Source organism: Lagopus muta, chromosome 6 (genome assembly GCF_023343835.1).
Source record: "Lagopus muta isolate bLagMut1 chromosome 6, bLagMut1 primary, whole genome shotgun sequence".
NCBI lineage: Eukaryota > Metazoa > Chordata > Aves > Galliformes > Phasianidae > Lagopus > Lagopus muta.
The window spans coordinates 55,746,917-55,768,096 of record NC_064438.1 but is presented as its reverse complement, the minus strand read 5'-3'; the positions used below and the strand labels follow the sequence as shown (position 1 = coordinate 55,768,096).

The following is a 21,180-nucleotide window of genomic DNA, read 5'->3' as shown; positions in this document are numbered from 1 at the left end:
TGGATATTTGTCAGGGTCATCTGTTATGTATGGGGCTGGACTGCTATCCCTGCCGTAGTCCCTTGGAAACTCTGCAGAGGACATCAGAGAAACATGGGGTCTCCAACCCAAAAACCAAATGCATTAAGAAAAAAAGCTAAGTGGTCCTTGCTGGGCTGGGAGCCGAGCTACCCTGGCACTGAACCTCACTGGATGGACCCAGGTTGGATGGGACCTAAGGAATCTGACCCAGTGATTGGCAACTCTGCTGAGAGCAGGGAGTTGGAACCAGATGATCTTTAAGGTCCCTTCCAACCCAACCATTCTGTGTTTCTGTTATTCTGTGATTCTATGAATCTATGACCTTCCGTTTGCCCACGCATGGCTGTAGGAACATTTAAGTCATCTCAAGTCCTAGCGTCCCCAGCATCTGCTAGAAAAGGCAAAAAGGAGTTGGAAGAGAAACAGGGGATGTTAGGAGGAGAAAGTGCTGGAAGAGGCCATCAAAACTCAGCACAAGCTGCCAAGCCCAGGGAAAATTTCTCCAGCATTTCATTGCCTTCCCTCAGGGCCTCACCTTACTGCTAGGTGTAGTTTATCTAATTGCAGCTTTTAGCACTTCAGGCTCACTTTGCCTTTCTCTGCTCAATTAATCAGCCTGCCACCATCAGAAATCTTCTCCTCATGTGGTACTTACAGTCTGCGGTCAACTTACCGCCTACCCTTCTCTCTGCTAAACTGCAGATTGCTAAATGTAACAGCGGATGGGTTCATGGGTGGGTTTTTTTTTTTGCACCCCTACTGCTGCTTGCAGCAATTTTCTGACCTCCCCTGTGCTGTAACAAGTCTCCCTGGGAAACCTGCCCCGAACCCAGCTCTCCAGCACTGCTGCAAAGGGACGCTGCTCCACACCTGCTATCTCTTGGGGCAAATGTACTCACTTTGCGTGGAGCTGATGCCAAAATGTTTTATTCTCTATTTTCATCCTCTATTTTCACACCTCCTGCTCTGAACCCCTGTGAGAGCAAGCCTTCAAATTGCAGTGAGCCCCCAGCTTTTGCTCGACAATGCTATCTTTGCAGCATATGTGCAGTAATGTTGTTTTGAGGCAGAAGGGCAACCCATGAGCTCTCCAGCCACTGCACCTGCCTACTTGGAATGAATTCCCAAGCTGGCGTTTGCTTGCAGCTGGTCCTGGGCTGGGAGAGCAGCTCCGAAACCCACTCACTGCATGCATGGGAGTGGAGATGGGCAGCTGCTGCTTTTGACTGCAACCAAGGGAATTTGGCTCTTCAGTTTAATTCGGTGATGGGAGAAAGTCAAGCGAGCCAAAGGAAGTGGGAGGTGGAAGATCACAGAATCGAAACACCCTGAGTTGGAAGGGACCCATAAGGATTGAGTCCAACTCATAGGATTGTAGAAGAGAGGTGAGCCTGAGGAGTTCTTCATCCTGCCTATGGTGTCTTCCAGAGAATAACAGTTCTTCCCTTGAAGTGAAAACTATAGACAGGGTTTTATGTATGTGTACAACACTTAAATGATTTTTTGAGGTTTTTTCTTGCATTTCTCCTGGTGGTCTTTCTAATCAGTCAGCTGCAACTAGCCCCAAACCAGCCTAGATAAGCTAATAGATACCTTCATGAAAGACAGTGAGTGTAATATTGCTTGCTAGCTATTTTCATGAACAATCAGTAGAGATCATACTGCTTTCTGCAAAAGGTTTTTTTGGGAAGGTCAAATTGTATGCCATTATTTCATATTTAAAAATGAAAAAATCCACAGGGTTCCTTAAAATGAGGGGGGGGGAAAGTGTAATTATCTCATATATTGCAGAAGAACTGCTTATGTTGATTGAGCTGTTGCTTGTTAGCTCATAAAACTTATCAAGTCACCAAGCAGCAATGCCTTTGACCCCAGCAGTAATGGTCAGCCCACCTTGGGTCATGGTGTGCCAGTCCTGCTAATACCATGCACCAATATCCGCACAGCAGACCCTGATGCTGTCCCCATCCCTGCAAGAGGTTTCCGTTCCTTTCATAGCACAGGTTCAGGCAGATCTGTGGAAGGCAAGAGATTTTGTCTGTGGTTACATCTTTTGCAGGATTTTGTTCTAATGTAAAAAAAAAAACCTCAGCAAGAGCCAAATTCTGCTTTTGGTGACAGGGAATCTGGAGTGAACCAGCTAAAGGCAGTGAGGAATGCTGGACTTCTCTTAGTGTAAGCAGAAGCAGAGTTCAGTTCCAGCACTTAGCTATTTTCTGCACCAGCAACTCTGGCCTTAGAAAAATGGGATGCATTATTCTCATTTTGGCTTGCAAAGAGCCTGAAAATCCTGGGCCATAGGAAGCAGAGAAGTCTGAGGCTTGTAAATTGTAAGCAGTGGCAACAACGAGCACACTAACCTAAATGCAGACGTCGCAGTGGCTGCTGACCACATCACACTGCAATCACCTTTTCCTGGGCTCTGAGATGCAAGACAGGAAGAGGAGGCTATAGAAGTGCTTCCCTCTCAGTTAAATTAAGGTTTTGAAGGTCTTTTCATTCATCCTTGAAATAACAGGTCTATGAAACTCCACGGCTCTATGTCTGCCTTGGCCTTGTGATTTATGTGTTGTTTGGATGAGATTGTGAACACCCACTTGTTGTTAAAAAGGTGTTCAGGGTGAGATCACTCTACCTCAAATCCAGGAGTAGGCAATGCCAAACTGGAAGTTTTTTGTTCTCAGTGGGACCAGACCAAATTTCCCAGTTCCCTTCCTAGAAAGCCATATCCACATGACAAATTACTAGGGCTAATGCCTTTGTTTTCCCTTCCATTTGCAGCCCCTTGAGAGTTTCCAGCACGTTCATCAATGAATATGTTCCTTGATTTATTGCCAAGCCACCATCCATCCTCAGCATCACGAGGCATGACCCTGGGGGAAAAACCTTACAAGGTTATAAGCTGATGCTCAGATGTGAGCTTGAAGCCATCTTTGGAGCATGACAGAGAGGAGACTTGGGTTCAGTTTTGTGTGTTTTAATGTGTGCTTAGGGGTGGTCTGCATTCTGATGCATTGGGATGATTGCTGCTCACCACATCTTCTGCCTTGTGGGCTATATAGATCCTTGTGGTGACATCTCATAGCAGCAGTCCAGCAGATAAATTGAATTTGAGATCCATTGTGCAATGTCAATGCCACATGGCCATTGAGTAACTGGGAACGTGAATGGGCAAATCGGGTCTGGGTACACGCCAGGATTTAGTCTGGATTTAATGTAATCCATTTAATCTGCTTCCTAGCCTGGCCTTCTGGAGGAAATATAGATGGAGCCAAAATATCCTGATTCTGTTTTTGTGCTTCCTGACCTCTAAGGAGAACAACTGCAGGGTCTGTACAGATCAGGCAGCGAGAGGTTGGAGCATGCTCAGGAGTTTTGCAGGAGGTACGTGCACATCTGAGCTGTGGGGATGCTGCTGTCACCCACCAAGTCTCAGTTCTGTTTAAGTATGGAGTATCACAGTTCTGAGTGTTTGGGCTGAAATTTCCTGGGTCAAATGTTTCCTGCCCCTTGGTGAATTTTGTGGGAGAATTTTGGAGATGGCTCAGACATTTCTGAGTAGAAGGGTAGAGAAAATGGCGGTGTTTTGCTCCTCTACTGTACAAATGTCTCTAGGATTGTTCCCCTTTGAAGCAGGGATTAAGAGGGCTGAGTCAGATCTGCTCTTAGCTGGCCAGGGAAAAGCAAACTGATGCCTTCAGACTAACAAACTCAACATTCTGTCCATGTGCTAAGCCTCCAACCCTCTCCCCTCAAAACATCTTCTGTGTTCAGCATCACAGAATCATTAAGGTTGGAAAAGAACTCTAAGATCCTCAAGCCCTGCCCCAACCCACCCCACTATGCCCAGTGCCTGCATCCCTCAGTGCCACGTCTCCCTCCAGGGATGGTGACCCCACCACCTCCCTGGGCAGCTGTGCCAGTGACCATCTTCCATGACAGACAAGCTAATTTTGGCCATGACACATCACAGTCCTGGCCAGGAACCTTAACTTAGTGGAATGAGAGGAGAAACAGTTTGTGCTATCACCTTACCATAATGAGACTAAGACAGTGACTTCAGGGAAGAATACAGATTTAAGTGACTCTGGAGCTCCACCAGTTTCCAACTAGATTAAAAGACAGAACTTGAACTACCAGTAGCAGCCCTGGAGATTTGTTCAGTGCAAGAATGTAATGAAGACATGACAGGTCCAAGTAGAAGACACTGGTAAACGAAGAAAGGAGAGCGATTTTGAGGGATGCAGTTCTTGTTTTGCTTGATACTCCTCCTTTGTGCAAATACCTTGAGCTGATACATTCTTATCACAGTTCAATAAATAGGTATAAAACAGACAGCAGTATTTTATTTGCTTCACCTGAGTGAGTTCTGATGAGTTTTACTGGCAGTGAGAACACGGATGACAAACTGAACCACGGAGATCCCTGGAACATCATCTGCTACTGCAGGACTTCAGATAGATGTTGTGTTTGGGCGCTTCTCAGGCCAGGCTGATGAGTTTGGCGGCCAAGATACATGGCAGCAATTGATATCTGGCACATATACTTAAAAAGAAGGGGGGAAAAAAACAACCACATTTGAATGTGTTTTGTGGTGGTAAAAGGTGTTTCCAGCACACTGCACTTGCAAATACCCATCATAGAGTAGGTGAGGGGGCTGGGGGGGGATGAAGGGAATGGGGCCCTCATGTGGTGCATCAGTCACACTCACAAGAAGGTGCTCTCTGGAAAACTTCTGTGCCAACACAGTGTGCAGATCAGGCACCAGACCTGAGTCTATCAGTAAGGCATGGGGAGAAATAAATAAGTTTAAGGAAGTCAGGTGTGAAAACATAGAGCTGATTGTCAGAGTTCTGGGAAAACCAGCCGAGACAAATGGGATCTGTGACTGCTCAGTGTGTCAGAAAATCAGCTGGAAGGCTGCAAAGAATGGTGGCACGCAGGCACTGGAGGGCTTTCGCAAGACAATAAAGCTTGTTTCATAAAGTTGCAAAATCATGGAAAACGAAAACTGCAGGGGGAAATCTCTTTAGTCTTCTTTTTTTTTTTTAATTTGGGGAAGAGAATAAAGTTGATTTGTGAAATAGGGAGTAAGCTATCTTGTAAGTGATGGAACAGGCACATTTTTCCCTTGGATCTTAGTCCTCAACTCCCCAGTCCCCCAAACCCAGGACTGCTGAGTCTCATCCCAACCAGACAAAGGATGGAATGGTGCCACCAGCCTGGCAGTGCTGGTAGCCTAACCAGGAGAGACTTTTGTGTTTTTTCTTTTACAGGTTTTATTTGAATTGGGCACAGATTCAAAAGGCACTGTGCCACAGTGGTTGCACAGTGTGCTTACATAAAGCTCATTTGGTCAGATGTCCAAGGTGACTGCTACAAACCACCTGCATGATGCATCTGGCCACACAGGTCCCGAGGCACATTGGGTGACCAAAGATGTCCCAGCCCATCCTTGGCTCACCTCAGTAATTCCAAACACATGCATTCATGGGATGAGCGTGGTGACAGCCCCGTGAATGGGATCAGAGGGATGCTTGCTTACTTAGCATGCTGCTTCTTTCTACTGGATGTACTCTTCACCACACCCAACAGTTTCAGCTCTCTGGTCTTCCCATGCTCCTCAGAGCAAGAAGTCATAAAATGCAGCTTATTCAAGCCACTTAAGAACAAATAAAAGTATCATAATCTTCCTCTTCATGCTTTGCAGGCAAGCATATATTGTCGGTAGAAATACTGCCAAACTTCTTGTTTAAATATAGAAGCAGTGCTTATTTGCACTGTTAACACTCCCCATGAGGACAAGCTTTTCTTCCATAAGGACATTGTTTACGATTAAGACAAGGGCTGGCTACTTTGCCATTAAAATTCTGTGCCAGTCCAGTGCTGACAATATTAAAGCTTTGCTAAATGTGTATACATGCAAGTTCATTAAATGGATGCTGACTGTTGCTACACAAGTACAGCAGCTGAGTGCTTTCTGTATTAACCTTATCACCTGATGGGCAAAAGAAAAGGTTTAACTAAAGCTTAGGACTAATTGAACAGTATTCCAGTATTTTCTTATGTAAAACTGGTTCTGGTCTATTGTTTTTATTTATTTGCAATAACTGTGCTCATTCAAGTTTGTAATGACACTGCCATGGGTGAAGAGAATTTGCTTTAAGTATTATTCTCCCTTTTCCTATCTCCTGCCTCCTCTAAACTGTGTCTCTCAGGAGTAAATTTGCAACAGAGCCCGGTACAAAGGCAGCTCTCTAAGTACACAGCCATTTTTGGAGATATGTTCTCAAGCTGTGTTTTTAAATTACTTCAGAAGTTCCTGTTTATTTTCTCAGCCTGCCTTGGGTATTTCCTGTCAGGCTGAGCGAAGCACGAAGCAGGAGATAGGAGCACTAAGCCTCCCGTGGAAAGGCACAGGCGTCTTACAGCAGCACCCAGCACACACACTGTGCAAACCAACCAGCACTTTCTGTGCTTGCTTACCACTAGAGTATGCTCTCGTGCTACAAGTTCCAGCTATTTTTTTTTTTCAATAAATCGATGTGTGTAGCACAAGCCATCTTTCCAAAGCTTTCCACTTCCCCTGGTGCTTCCTTTTTCCTAAGGAATATATATATTTATATTTATATTTTGTTATTGCTGCTGAGCCCATTCTCAGGGCTTTGAGAAAGGGCAGAGTGTTTTCTGGGGTGAGGTGACTGATTTGGGTTTGGTCGACTCTCAACTATCAGAGCACACATGAAAATAGTTGAAAACATCTTCCTGGCTCACACTATGTAGAAGGAAGGGGAAAAAAAAGAGGGTATGCAATCTGTCTTCATCTTGGTCACCCCTCTGGGTTATGCCTGGTGAAGAAGTGGAAGTCAAACCTCATGAATTAATAGAGTTCTGCTTACAGGAGAAAAATGTAAATGCACTCTCCAAAGCGTTTGTGCCAACATAAAGTGGGTTTGTAATCCTGGCCTTTGAAATGGTGCTAGTTATTCAGTAAGAGAAAAGCTGTTGTGAGCCTGCCCTACCATATTAGAGCAAAGTACTTTGCCACTAAAAGTTCCAGTTTCTGCATGACAAAGATATAAAACAACTTGCAGGACAATTAAAGAATAGTTTGTCCTTACCATATTATTACCAGCCATTCTTCCACATTTCGATATCCGCGTTCAAATTGCTACCACCCCCATCAATATAATTGTAATCAGTCACAGTTTGCATTGTCTCTGGGTGCCTTTTCCAAGTTAAATACAAAGAAAGAAAAATAGGGCAAAGAAAAAAGCCACGCTTTGGATAAAGAGCCTCGCCACCAGCCTGCTTTCACACATAGACTGCACACTTTGCTGCTAACATTACATTTTAGCAGCCCCAACGGGTGCAGGAACAATGACCCCTCTCATTACCATAGTGACAATGGCTGGTGGAAGATTGCAACGTATCTTTTTCTTCTCCCCAATGAACCTCAGCCAATAACGCTAAGAACCTGCCAGCAAGTGGAGTGCATTGGAGCTTGTTTGGTCACCACAGAGCCCAGCAGTTGTGTTCTGATGGAAAGCAGCCATGCGGGCCGGCCTCGCTCTGCTGGCAGCAGTACCCTGAGCTACCAGATTAACTTCTAGGTGGGTCACGCTGCTGTTTTCTAGCAATCTCATAGCATCATTGAATCATTCAGGTTGGAAAAGACCTCCAACATCCCCAAGTCCAACTCCAACCCATCCTCACCAACTGTGTCCCTCAGTGCCACATCTCCACTGTTCTTGAACAGGGACAGTGACCCCATCACACCTTGGGCAGCTGTGCCACTGCATCACTGCTCTTCCTGAGAAGGAATGCTTCCTAATATCCAACCTGAACCTCCCCTGCACAATGTGAGGCCATCACCTTTTGTCCTATCACTGTTACAAAGGAGAAAAGACCAAATCATCACAATCTCCTGTCAGGGAGCTGGAGAGAGCAGTGAGGGCTCCCCTGAGCCTCCTGTTCTCCACACTGACCCACGCAGCTCCCTCAGCCATGTGCTCAGAGCCCTCCCAGCTCCATTCCCCTCCCTGAACACACTCCAGGGCCTCAGTGTCCTGGTAGTGGAGGGCCCTACACTGAACACAGCACCTGAAGTGTGGCCTCACAGTGCTGAGTACAGAGGATGCCATTAGCCTCCTGTGCCACCTGGGCACATTGCTGGCTCACATTCAGCCAGCTTTTGGCCAACATCCCCAGCTCCATTCCTTCCTCACAGCCTTCCAGCCACTCTGCCCCAAGCCTGTAGCACTGCCTGCGGTTGCTGTGGCCACAGAGCAGAACCCGGCACTTGGTCCTGTTGAACTTCGTCCCATTGCTCTGAGCCCATCAATGCAGCCTGCCCAGGTCTCTGTGCAGGGCCAGCTATGCACCATCACCTTCAAACCCGCCTCCCAACAGAGACTTGCCCGATTCTACTCAAGCCATAAACCTTTATTGTTTTTGTCTATAGACTCTTCACACAGAGCCAAGCTGGCTTCTCACTCTGGTTTTACACCAGTTTGAAGAGGAAGCGCTCACTGAGCTTGTATTTAAAACTTCAAGGCCGGTGTTGGCGCAGTGGCAGCACACAGAAGCTCTGCCCCTGCACGGCCCCGTGCTCAGGTCCGACTCTGCGACCAGGGCAGCCCGCCCCGACCGCACCGGTTCCGCTCAACTCTGCCCCCCTTCCCCGCTGTGGTCCCGCCCTGCAGCGCGCCTTGCGCGGCTCCTCCGCCCCGCCCTCCCGGCTGTACCAAGTCCTTTGGGGGGGTGGTGATGCAGAACGAGTGCTCGAGGCCTTGCTGCGTCGCTTTACCATTACGACGGCATCCTTTCGTTCTCTATCCCTATATAATTAACGGCGGCTCCCAGGAGGCTGTTTGGAGGGAGAAGAGGGGAAGGAAAGCATGACGAATCGCTCCCTTCCCCCCCCCAGTTGGCTCTGCAGTGGTGCGCTCCACCCGAAACCGGAAGCGGCCGCACATGGGCGCGGGGAGCGGGAGTGATGTGGCCGCTGCGGCCGCTGCCGGGGCTGTGTGTGCTGCTGTTGCGGCCGTGTATGTGGGCACCCTGCCGCCCGGCCTGCCCGGCGGGGACGCGGGTAACGTACCCAGCACCCACCGCGGGGCAGGGACCGGGGCCGGGGGGCCGCGCTTGGGTCGGACTGGGGGTTGGCTTTGGGGTGGTGGCACCGGAGGGAGATCCGAGCTGTGTGGTTGCTGTCACCCCCGTAGGGATGTTTGCCCTGTAGGGGCTGGTGCATTCCTGCCCCACAACAGTGCCTCTTGCCGTATAGGTGCCATGCGTCGCAGGCATCCTGTAGGGTCTTGTGTATCGCAGTTATCCTATAAGGGTCATTGGTCTCAGGCTGGAAGAGACCTTAAAGATCACTTAGTTCCATGCTGTGTGGGGGCTGATCATCCTATAGGAGTGCCACAGTGTACTGGAGTTATCTAGAAGGATTGCGCACCTGATAGGGGTTGGTGTGTTACTGCCATCCCATAGGAATGCTCATCCTATACAGGCTGTTGCACTGCTGTCACCCCATAAAGATGTTCATCTTAAGGGGCTGTTGCTTACAGTCCCCTGTTACGGTATAGTGCTGCTAACCCACAGGGCTTGGGGCCTTGCAGCCATTCTATCCATCCAGGGGTTCATATCTGGGGCTCAGCGCATCATAGCCACCTCCTGGGCTTCATCAGCTCCATGGGATCCAGTTGCCCTGCACTGCTCAGAAATCTCTACCTTGCACCTGTCTGACAGTTTGTGTCTTGCTTTACTGACCTGAGCAGAAAGAAGAAAGTTCCCCTGTTGGCTTCTGCAGTTGTGTGAATTGAGTGTCATTTTGTGTAAAATACACAAACAAACTACTTAGTTTCTGCATGTGGTTGTGGTTGGGATGTTTTAGGAACTCTGATGTTTTGGTCACAGAACAAGAACACTGATGTGCTTTCCTTCTGTTGTATGGCAAAGAAGAGTTGAATGAGTATTAAACTCCAGCCAAACTCTGGTTTCAGATCCATACCATACATTAAAAAAAAAAATGGGGTATTCAAGTAAGGGCTTTTGGGCTTGCAGATTGTGGGGTTTTATGTTTTCACAGCTCGTACATTCAGATGGGTCTGATTGCACTTTGGTGTTATTCATCTCCCTGCACCCCTGTGTGAGATCAGAGGGACTCTTGTGCTGTGAGCTGCCAAGTGTTAAAAGAATTTATTTGTAAATGTTTTCTTGCATCCTACAGTCCACAGGTGAGGTGTGTGAGGCTAGCTCCAAAGCTTTTAGAAGGGTTTAGCTCCACTTCATATACAGTGATCAATAGGTATGCAGCTACTGTTGTTTTTCCACGGAAACACTCCCTCATGATAAATGAACACATGTTGAAGCATGCAGTGTCTTCACTTGGAGCTGTTAGCTCTGATCTAAACCCCACTAGCATGGGTTTTAGTTGTGCCTGGGCTTGTGTTTTGCCTCAGCCTGCGGGTAACCAGTGCAGGCACACAGAGGAGTGCAGGCCAGACCCACCCTTCCCTGCCCCATCACCTTCCTCCCCTTCTTCCCCTGTTTTTTTTCTGTTTTCTTCCAAACCTGCTGCTTGGATTGAATGCATTCACCAGAGCTGAACACCGAATCGCTAAGATTTGAAAAGACCACTAAGATCATCTAGTCCAACCATCAGAGACGGCCTCATCCCAGCTGCCTTTTTGGGCTTTTCCCTGCCAGCAGCCACACCACCAAATGGTAAAATGGCTTTTTGGGGTTGTTCCCTTCATTTCTCATGGAGAACAGCCTGCTGCAGCCCTGACTGTGGTCTCTGGGAGCTCTGTGTGGTGTTGCTGAACTCGATGGGCTCACGCCTGTGCCATCAAAATTACTGAAGCTACTTGTGTGAGTAAAGAGGTGCTTAAGGATTTGCTGTATCTGCTTTGAGGCAGTGAGCCTATTCTTATTCTTTTTAAGTGATCTGTATATTTTTAATTGTTCCTGAAGCTTGCAGTAATCCTGGAGTGTAAAAGGCAATAGATGTTTTCATTGGCAGCTTTCTTGTGTTATGTAGCGTTACAAGAAAGAAACAAGAGAATGAGTTTTAGAGCTCATTGGGATACATTCACAGATGTTAAAACTGCTTAAAAAGGGATCAAATAAACTCAAATCCAAAAAAAAAAAAAAAAAAAAAAGTTTCATTCTGATGTTTCAGACACTGGTTCCAACCCTTGCTGGAGATAAGTCAGTTTTCAGGCATTGCCTGACTGCCTTTACTGGGGTTGGGACCTTTGCTGGCTTTGTGGCTGTGCTGCTTTGGAGTTGCTTCTATGCATGGTGCAAACTGACATCACCACAACGCATGGGAGCTCAGTGAGTGCAGTTTTGAGTTGGATATGAGGAAATACTTCTCAAAAAGGGTGGTCTGACGATCAACCTGTCCACCATACCCACTGCCCCATGTCCCTCAGTGCCACGTCTCCACAGTTCTTAACACCTGCAGGGGATGGTGATCCCACTGCTCCCTGGGCAGCTGTGCCACTGCATCGCTTCTCTTTTGGAGAAGTTTATCCTACAGCACCCTTCATTTTGCATTTCTGCCATCCAGCGATGGGATGGGGCTGCCTCAATCTTGGCACTTCCAAGACAGCAGTAAGATGAGGTTCTGTTTCCAAAAACGGCAATTTGAGGAGAGGGGAGAGGAAAATTTCTCTTGGGCGCAGCTGGGATAGCAAATGTTGCATGATGATTCAGTGAAATAGCATAGAAATGGCATAGAATCATGTGGAACTGATACAGAGAGAGCACTGCCCATGGCAGGGGGTTGGCGTGGATGATCTCTACGGCCTCTTCCAACCCAAACCTATGCTATTTCATAGAATCATGTAGAAATAATATCTTATAGAAACATCACATAGAAATATCATAGAATTGCATAAAATTATCACAGAATCACGTCGAAAATCATAGAATCAATGCTTCAAGTGTCGTAATATTTAATTTTGTTGCCTCGTTGGTGAGCCCATGGTGCTCATGTGCACAGGCTGGATTTAATGCACGCAGTTCAACAGCACTGCAGCTCCAAGTGCTCTAAAAGTGCCAAAGATTCTCTGCTGCTGTGCTAACGTGGATGGTTCTGTGACAGTCATCTCCCCAGCATCGACTACAAATGTAATGCAAAATCTTGGTGCTGTTGTGTAACAGGAGCAGCCGCTGAGCGCATAACCCTGACAGGTAAAGGGGTTGCTAGCAAAGCTGCAGGGATTGCTTTAGCACTGAGGTTGCAGATTTGCAAGCAGAGTGATTGCATTTAACCCCCTTTGAAACACAAGCCATGTGTTCTGCTGTTTGCTTGCTTATTGCTGTGGGTTTTTTTTTTAATGAGAAACACCCAATTTGTTAAGAGGCAGCACAACGTAAGCACTGAGAGTTGTCGAATCCATGGGTTTTAAATTAAAAATACACTGATGCATGCAGATGTCTGCAGCTGGGATGTCTGAGGCCGTGCTGTAACCGAGCACACCTATGCTTTCCCTTATCTGTTCATAAAAGTCGTGCGGAAACATACAAAAGATATTTTGTGCCATGACATCAGAGGGAGAAAATATTCTTAGAAAATTTCATGCTGTTAAATCTCTACAGATTTACAGTTTTATCCAGTCAAATTAATGCAAAACCCCAATGCAAGCATTTGGATTTTGAAAACTTTGGAGGAGTGTCATTTCCTAATAGTAATTATTGGTTTTACATTATTTTTTCACAGGGGAGCTGATCACAGCCGCATATGAGCTTGGAGTAAGTATTAGTTTTATTGTTTAATCAATGCTCTCATTAACAGTTTTAGGAATTAAGGAAGTTTAATTAAGCATGGAGTAAAGTAGATTAATTTATTTTCAAACCACAGTTTTTACTAACTTATAAGTACAGCACGCGACAATTTACTTCAAGTTTTAAATCCAATTAAACTAAATTATAAAGCAAAGGCTTTACTGTATATACAGTAGCTGGCTTATTATCAACCCAAATTTTGTATAAGCTGGGGAGAATAAAATAAATCGGGTTAACAATTTTAATAAGTTTTATTATTTAATAAACTTTATTATGGTGCATGATCCCTTTAGGCAAGACCTTAGGACTGTCAGCGCGGTGGTAATCCGATAGCAGTGTGGTCTTTCAACTTGCTACCCAATAAAATAGTTGAGAATCTGCTTTAAAAAAAAACAACAACAACAACAAAAAAAAAGCCCCAGCCTTTTGAATGACCCTAATATACTGTGAACCCAAACAACAAGCAGTTTGAGGCGCGATAATGCGACGTGTCACCTCTTTTCTCCGCCGCTCATTAACGCGGGTGACGCCTGCCGCCAAATCCACTAAGGGGGAAAATATTTGTGGAGTGAAAAATTGGCATGAAACCTAAAAGCATTCAGCAGAGGGGGGAAAAAAAACAGCTGGGATGCCGGGGCACCAGGATGCCAGGGTACCGGGATACCTGGGTACCGAGATGCTGGGTGCCGGGATGCTGGGATGCGGTGCTTGGATTGGGAAGCTGCAGTCCTCTTGCTGAGCCCATCCCTCTGTCTGCAGGTTGCCCATCCGCCCGGCTACCCGCTGTTCACACTGCTGGCTGGGCTGGCCATGAGGCTGCTGCCCAGCGGGGCCGCTGCGGGCCGTGTCAACCTGCTGTGTGCTGTGCTGGGAGCTGCGGCAGCCGCGCTGCTCTTCTACACCGTGCTCAGGTACGGGGCTGAGCCCCCCCGACCGGCAGCTCCTGGCTGGGATTAGTTCCTCGGGGTGAAAGGACTAGTGGTTTAATCTGAATTTGACCTTCTTTCTTGCACAAAGCTTGCTCTCTCTGTATTATTATTTTTTTTTTAATAGTAATGATAAGAAAAAGTATGCCCTTTCCCTTGACAAAGAGGTGACAGGCTGTTGGGGCTCATTATCGCAAATCAGCGAGCGCTCTAACTAAGCAGAACTAATGAAGTTTGTCGTTCTTGGAAGATGCAGATGGTCAGTTTGAATTAACAAGATGAGCTTCACCTGTGGCTAAAGCAAGAGCTGGGTTTAATCACAGCTCCCAGCAGAGGCAGCTACCTGTGTCCCTTACCCACCATCGTCCCTGCATCCTGCACCCTGCCCATGGGAGGTGTGCGGTCCTGGGATGCGCTCACCCCGACCGCCTTTGATGTGCGAGTTCTCTCTGCACTTAACCTCTGCCTGACCCAGATTGGAGAGGATTACTGCAACCCCGACAAACAATTTCTAATGTTCTTTGACGGGGAAAATAGGGCACGTTTCTAGGCTGCGGATGGCAGTGAAATCTGAAATGGTATCAGGGCTGGGGATGCAGTCCTCAAGCACCCTGTTTTGTCCTTTGATTTTTTTGAGAAAAGCTGTTTTCTAACCCAGCTCACAGCACCCTGCCACTCCCGGGAAGCCTCAGAATATAAGCAGGAGTAAATGGGACCGGATCCTATGCAGCTCTAAAAAAAGGGTGGGAGCAAAAACTGTCTGTGGTTCTGTCAGGGTGCTGTGCTGTGTCTTATGGAGTAGGATTGATTTCAGTGTTGGGTCAGATGTGTGATTGAGCCAGTGCCTTTTTATGTAGCATCCTGCATCGTAATGTGTGTTTGCTGAGGGTTGCCCTCCTGTGTGAGCCCATTTTCCAGTTACATTAAGAAGTCCTGCGTGGAACTGCTCAATATTTTAGACTATGGAATCATAGGATATCCTAAGTTAGAAGAGAGCCGTAAGGATCACCAAGTCTGAATTCTTTAAGCATTGAATTCTACTTTTTATATTTTTAATTACAGTTGCTGCAGTTATTGTAGAGATCTGCCCTGCTTTACAGTTCTAACTCAAATATGACTGTTCCCCTTTTGTGTGTATGAAGGGATGCTGTCATTGCTTCAGAGAAGCTGGAAAGCAAAGGGGGAATGATGAGTGAAGTTTAGGAATTTCCTTTCTGCTTCTAGAGGTTTTAATCATGTTGTTGTTTAACTGGGATAGGAAGGGGTTGCATCTGTCAAATGTGAAACTCGCATCGAGGGACGGAAAACCTAGAAGTGGGAGATGGTGGAAACTGTCAGAGCTTGTGGAAAATTATTTCATAGATGTAAGGCAGTGAGTGACAGAATCAATTATTCAGCCTTGCGGTGATTGATTTTTGTAAGGTGCTGTGGGTCACTTTTATTTACAAATTACAATGTCGTGATTTTCCCTGTAAGCACCTTAAAATCGATTATTATTTCTTAAGGTAAAAAAAAAAGTTCCTTCTCTCTTGCCACCTGCTTAAACCAAATACAAGTCTTTCCGAAAGCGTTTGCTTGGCAGCGTCTGCTCCAAAGCCTCCGATATCTGCGTGTTTTGTTTTGAACTGGGATTGTGTGTCTTCACAAAAGCTTTAAACCAGGCTATCAAATCCTGCTGCATTTTTGTGTTTTAATTAAAATTGAGCTGACGGGGTGACCCCTGAAAGCCCTTCGGTACCAGAGGAAAAGCGAGCGGCCGCTCCTTCTGCCGTGCGAGCGCTGGGGACGTTAATATGAAAATATGTAGATGTTAGGAATACAAATAATTGATGAAGTACACATCCTTTGGGAGCAGCACGGTTCAAGTGGCAAATCTCTCTCGTCAAACAATAGACACCCTTCAGAAAGGAGGAAGCCATCTCTATGGTAATGGGGCTCACAGTGCCCTATTGATTGAGTGGAAGAAGACATTATACAATGTCACTTGGGCTGTTACAATTTCATTTGTCGTCTGACCTGAACTTAACCTCTAAAACCTTTCTTTTCTCCCCGTGAACCCACCAGCCTGGCGTGGTGCAGTTTGCCATCGCGCGGGGCGGGGAGGGGATCGCTCTGCGTTTCCCAGCCTCTGCCTACAGTACATCTGTTCCTTTTAGATCGTCCTCTCCTTTTTTGTCAGAGAAGGCATTTCCCGACTTTATCCACCGCCGGGTCGGGGTAATTTCTTTTCCTGCTTAACGCAAGGGTTACGATTTGGCATTATTTAGGGCGCCGCGGTGCGCGTAGGATTAGGACCAAACCGTGCTCGATCCGTTCATAATTTAACCAGATTTCTCCTCTCTCAGGTGCTCGCTGGCGGGATGCTCTGCAGGGCGATAGGAAGCAGCTCAGCTTTCTGATTGATTCATTGCTAAACGCAGAGATATGCTTCTCCCAACAAAGTTGCATCGGACCAGGCGGATGCAAAAAGCCCTTTTGTCAGTAATCCAGACTATTGCTGAATGAGCGTTTTGCTCCTTTGAATTACTTATCAAATATGTTTTTCCCCTCCGCGCAGTCTTAAGGAATCGCTTGTAATTATGGTAAAATGGCATTTACAAAGAATTTTCTTCGACTGCTTGTAACTGATGCAAATAATTCATCTTTGCTTTGAAAGACGGGGGAGCAGCATTATGTTTTTAGGACGCAGCGAGTGCGACTCTACGATTGTTTCCTTAAACAAATATTTATTTGTTTTACTGTGGGAGGCAAAGCATAGCAAGTTGACAAAGTAAACCAATTATGTTCTTATAATATGATTGCCAAAGTGTAATTTTCTGCACAGATGATGCGTTCTTTGCATTCTCTGTTATGAATAGAAATAGTGCGCTTTTCGTTGCTCTAAGTGCATTTTTCCTACCTTCCGTAGCGTGGCTGTTTTGCTCTGTGCAGACATACGAAGCTGAACTATTGCAGATGCAATTGCAGAATAGAAGGTGTCCTTTCCACAGGAGTTCTTGCAATCATGTTGCACGCGAGCATTTGAAAAGGAGAAAAATGTTGCATTGAGCTGAGCAGCTTACTTCTCTTCGGCTGGTGTTCTGCGTATTGCATTAGTTTTGGGACTTCTATTTATACATATTAGGAGAATATTATACCTATATATATATATGGACTTTTATACACATAAGAAAAATGTATATGTACACGGACTTCTATTTATACATATAGGAATATATATATATATGCACATATATGTGTATATAATAGACAGATGTGTCCCCCACCACTCTGCCAAGCAACAAGCTGTGGCTATGCATGAAGACTGAAGCCCGTTGCTTTCCCCGTGCTGACAGTGAGGACTGGTGGTGATGTGCACAGGGTATGGTAGAGGTGTTCTAAACTTGTTGTTCCGGCCCCTTTGAGATTCCTTGCTCCAGTGATGCTCCTGTGGGAAAGACCCATTGATGGACAAGGTGTGTGGGAGGATGTGGCCCTTTCCAGAGGATGCTTATAGCTAAACGGAGGAAAAACAGAGTGTGGAAGACCCCCAAAATTGACATGTGCTCAAAAAATATGTTTACTGCGTGTACTGAGTGGGGAGATGCATCCTTTGGGTGTGCAAAGTGATGGGACTCCCAGCAGCCTGACCCTTACTTTGGGCAGGGTATAAGAGCATCCTCATGCTTCAGGTGTTTCAGGAAGGGGATTGTGGAGGGGGATTTGGATGCAGTGTGAGGGAGAAGAGCATGCTCTGGCAGCCATCGCTGCCCCGTTGACTGTAGGCATGAGAAAAAGAGAATACCAAGCTTCACAGAGCGAGAAATCATCTATTAGGGCACATGTAGATATTCCAGATTACAGATTATTTTAGAATATTGCCATTGTAGCCAAATACAGGTTGAAAAGCGCACGTAACAAGTAAGTATTAGAGCGAAGAGAAGAATGGAAAATACTTCAGTGTTGATTTGCTTTTAGGAGTCTACCTACTGTGACCTCTGACTAATTGATCACGTATATTTTTTTTCCCCTGTGTAGCCATCATAAAGCGGCGTTGAGTTCGCTGTGAAGACGTGAGCAAATCTGTTCATTTGCATTCGGTTCTAAGTACGCACATTAGGCTGAAATAACTGCTTCGTTTGGAAGGGGAGGAAGAGAAAGCAGGGCAAAAAGAAGTCTTTTTTTTTTTTTCCTTCTTTTTTTTTTTTTAAAGACTGAAGAGTCTTTTCTGACAGCTAGTCAGAGTTAGAATTAGTTCAAGGAAATGTTAATAATGCACTGCCTGGCTTAATCCCTTTGATATCACCAGGTATCCTCCTGTTCATGGGTTAATTGCTTTAAAAGCGGAGGCAATATTCTGAGCGGTGGGCCGCTTCACCTTTTCACAGCTGTTACCATTGAGTGACAACTAAATCCCATGTGTAAGATGAGGAAGAGCTCAATCTCCAATTGGGAGAAAATTTATGTAAACCGCAATCCCTTCAGAATGTGCGGAAGTCACAGACTTTCTTGATTTACTCTGCTTTTCCCAGAAAGCTCTATTGTTCACTTCCCTAAGTCCCATCAACCCTTTGTAGCAGAATATCACAGCGGCAGCAGATAGCTTGAAATATATAAATGCTATCATAGCTCTGATTAATAGCGGCGCTTATGAGTCAAGTCTGATAACAGAGCAGCTCTCCACTCAATTTCAGATACCGCTAATGGAATCTGTCTCCTGCAATTGTAATGTGAGAAGGCCTAATTTGCCATGGAGCTTGGAGCTGTCACCAGCCGGGGATTGCGGGGTCAGATGGGAGCTGCCAGGTTTGTGCCCCGCAGCTTGTATCTCGCGCTTTGAATAGCACAGCCCCCTGCCTGCCAGGGAGCTGATAGCCCGCCGGGGGGTTTATGCCACCCCGCACAATAGCGGAGGGCTGCATGGGCTGACTTGGTAATTGTGAAGCCAGCTCCAGTATTTTATTTTTTTAATTTTTTTTTTTTTAATTTTTTTTTTTCTTTAGTGCTTCTTCTTGCCGCAGTTACTGCGGCTGCATAATTTCTAATAAGGGGTTTTAACAAATGTCAGATTAGGAAAAGTTTCTGCAATTACAAAAAAAAAAAAAAAAAACAACTTATAAAACATTCAAATTGCTAAAGCCGGTTCCTACCGAGAGTTTTTTCTTTTTCTCTTTTTTTTTTGGCTGCTGGAAGCAGACACCATTTATTATGAGCGCCCGGGATCAAGCGTACCTATTTTCTAAGGATTTTTGAGTTTGTGAATCAAGCCTAACTAATGCTCCCTTTCTGCTTACAAAGACACAGGGAGAGAAGTTCCCTCCTGGCTTGGGTGGCTGGAAGTGCAGTTTTTACTCAACTTATTAGAAAGTTGCAAGCACAGCAGGGCATTTCCTAGAGCAGCACAGCTCTAATGAGTTTTATTGGCCTGTCAGGAGCTGCTCAGCCCCATGAGTTGCCCTGGGATGGCTTGGTGTGGTAGCATTCAATTGCCAAACTCCTTGAGAAGAGGCTGCTGCTCTCCTACCCAGCCTTTGGTTGGGTACCTCTTACATGTGCTGGTAGTGTTCGAGGCTGCATGTTGATCTTGGGGACTTGGGATCATCCTACAGGTGGAGCTCAGTGTGACCCTACAGAGCTGCAGTGGTGGTGGCCTCACCGCAAGCCTCCCATCCCATAGGGCCTGTGTAAAAGGATGGGGGCAGGACCACCTCTCTTAGCCGAAATTCTTCCTGCATCAGTACTTCCCAGCCAGTCCTGACAGTCCCTTTTCATTTGTGGTGCTCCTGCCTTTTTGCATGCTTTTTATTATTATCATCTCTTCATGGCTGTGAAGACTCCGTCAGGATGGGCGAACCGAGCTGGGTTCTGTGCTGCCTCCTCCTCCAGTGCTGGGATTGGAGGCTGCAGGCACAGCTCAAGTGGCTCTTGAGCGTGAGGTCCTTAAGGAAGAATAAAATCTGGGTTGCTATTCCCTGTAGTACCTGCGCCGGCTCTTCAGGGCTGAGAGCAGGAGAAACTGGCTTTTGTCTGCTGAGTGTTTGTGACAGGCAGATCCAGAGGGACTGGCGTTTGGGGGGATGATTATCAACACCAGTCCTAAATGCACATTTGATTTTTATTTGTTTTCTCCTTAAAAAGTAGTTCTTCTGATTAGAATGGACATTTAGAAAAAGGCTGGTGGAAGCTTGGCTGTTGAATCTTCTAAGTCCCATTCTTCTTCAGCTTCCCTTTAGCAGGGAGAAAAAAAAGTGGGAAAAAAAAATTCCATTTGGTGATGGAGATGGTTAAAAGCAAGAGAGTTGTTCCTTGTACCGAGAGTGTTTGAAAAGAAAAAATGAAACAAATCTGCTCCCCTCTAAAGTTTTGGAGGAAACAGAAGGCAGAAATAATCAGCTTATTTTAGTAGATAGGTGTTTCCAGTGTTTAATACATTAGCTTCAAATATAAAGTGTGGTTTGATTAGCTGACTTTTCTTAAGAAGCCACTGCTCTGAAGATTGCATTTAACTAAAACATTCCAGTTCAGTTACAATTCCCATACCCATATGGCTTTACCCAAATCATTTAATAACTTCTTGCAAATGACTAAATACAAAGTTTCAGGCATTAATTTTTAAATAAATAGCAGCTAAGTAGTTTGCTAACTGAATATAGGTAGAATCTATACTTAGGGAAAGTTTTACCAAACTTAGGACAGAGGCTGAATGTTGAATTGCATGTTGACACGTCATAGAGATTACCTGCAGATGAAAAGCTAAAACCTTGCCAAGACACATTAAAACATCTAATCTGAGTTCTCCTTGCTGTTTTAACTCCTAATAAAAACCTGCAGCCCCGATACTCCTGGCTAAAAGCAGTCTGTATTGCCCACATCCTTGGATTTGAAGCCCAGGCACACATTCTAATATTCTTGTTTCTGAAAACTAAATATTTTTTTATTCTTTTACGTGTAGGGCTGCCAAGGGAAAATACTTCTCACAAAGGACTGTGTAAATTCTTCTTTGCTGACTGTTTCTGTCCCTCATAGCATGTTATCAGGTGATGGGAATTTCTGCCCATGTTCATAAGGTTCCAGTTAGTAGGCTGGTTGTTTCTGAGCTTTTGCTGTAGTTACAGGATATCTCCTTCACCTCTTATATTCACCTTGTTCCACACCATACTCTGACTTACTCATTAAAATACCATCTGTGCCTGCCTTTAAAGGAGTTGTTGCCTGCAACATGTTGTCACCAGCAGCATCTTCACTTGTAGATTGCAGTCCTGCTTTGCAAATCCTTTCATCCTCTTAGTTTCATGCTTCGTGAAACTTAGTTTCATGCTTTCATGCTTCTTAGTTTCATGACCTCCAGTCCAGCCCCCGTCCTTTTGCTCTTCCAGTTCTTCCTTTCTCTATTTTATCTATTTTCTCTCCCTCTACCAGGTATGTAGGAATCCTCATGTGGCTTACGTTA

The 21,180-nt window shown here is 45.7% G+C and overlaps 1 protein-coding gene across 2 annotated transcripts in view; it reads left to right on the top strand.

Annotated features, from left to right (window-relative positions):
• The first annotated feature begins 8,980 nt into the window (after positions 1-8,980).
• Positions 8,981-21,180, top strand: part of TMEM260 (transmembrane protein 260) — a 29,401-nt gene continuing 17,201 nt past the window's right edge. Inside the window, exons 1-3 of one of the 2 annotated variants that reach the window (XM_048948898.1) lie at positions 8,981-9,115; positions 12,761-12,792; positions 13,585-13,736. In XM_048948898.1, the coding sequence (XP_048804855.1) occupies positions 8,998-9,115; positions 12,761-12,792; positions 13,585-13,736 (302 nt within the window). In that variant the 5' untranslated portion in view covers positions 8,981-8,997. The remainder of the gene's footprint in view (positions 9,116-12,760; positions 12,793-13,584; positions 13,737-21,180) is intronic. The other variant, XM_048948899.1, reaches the window with a different exon arrangement.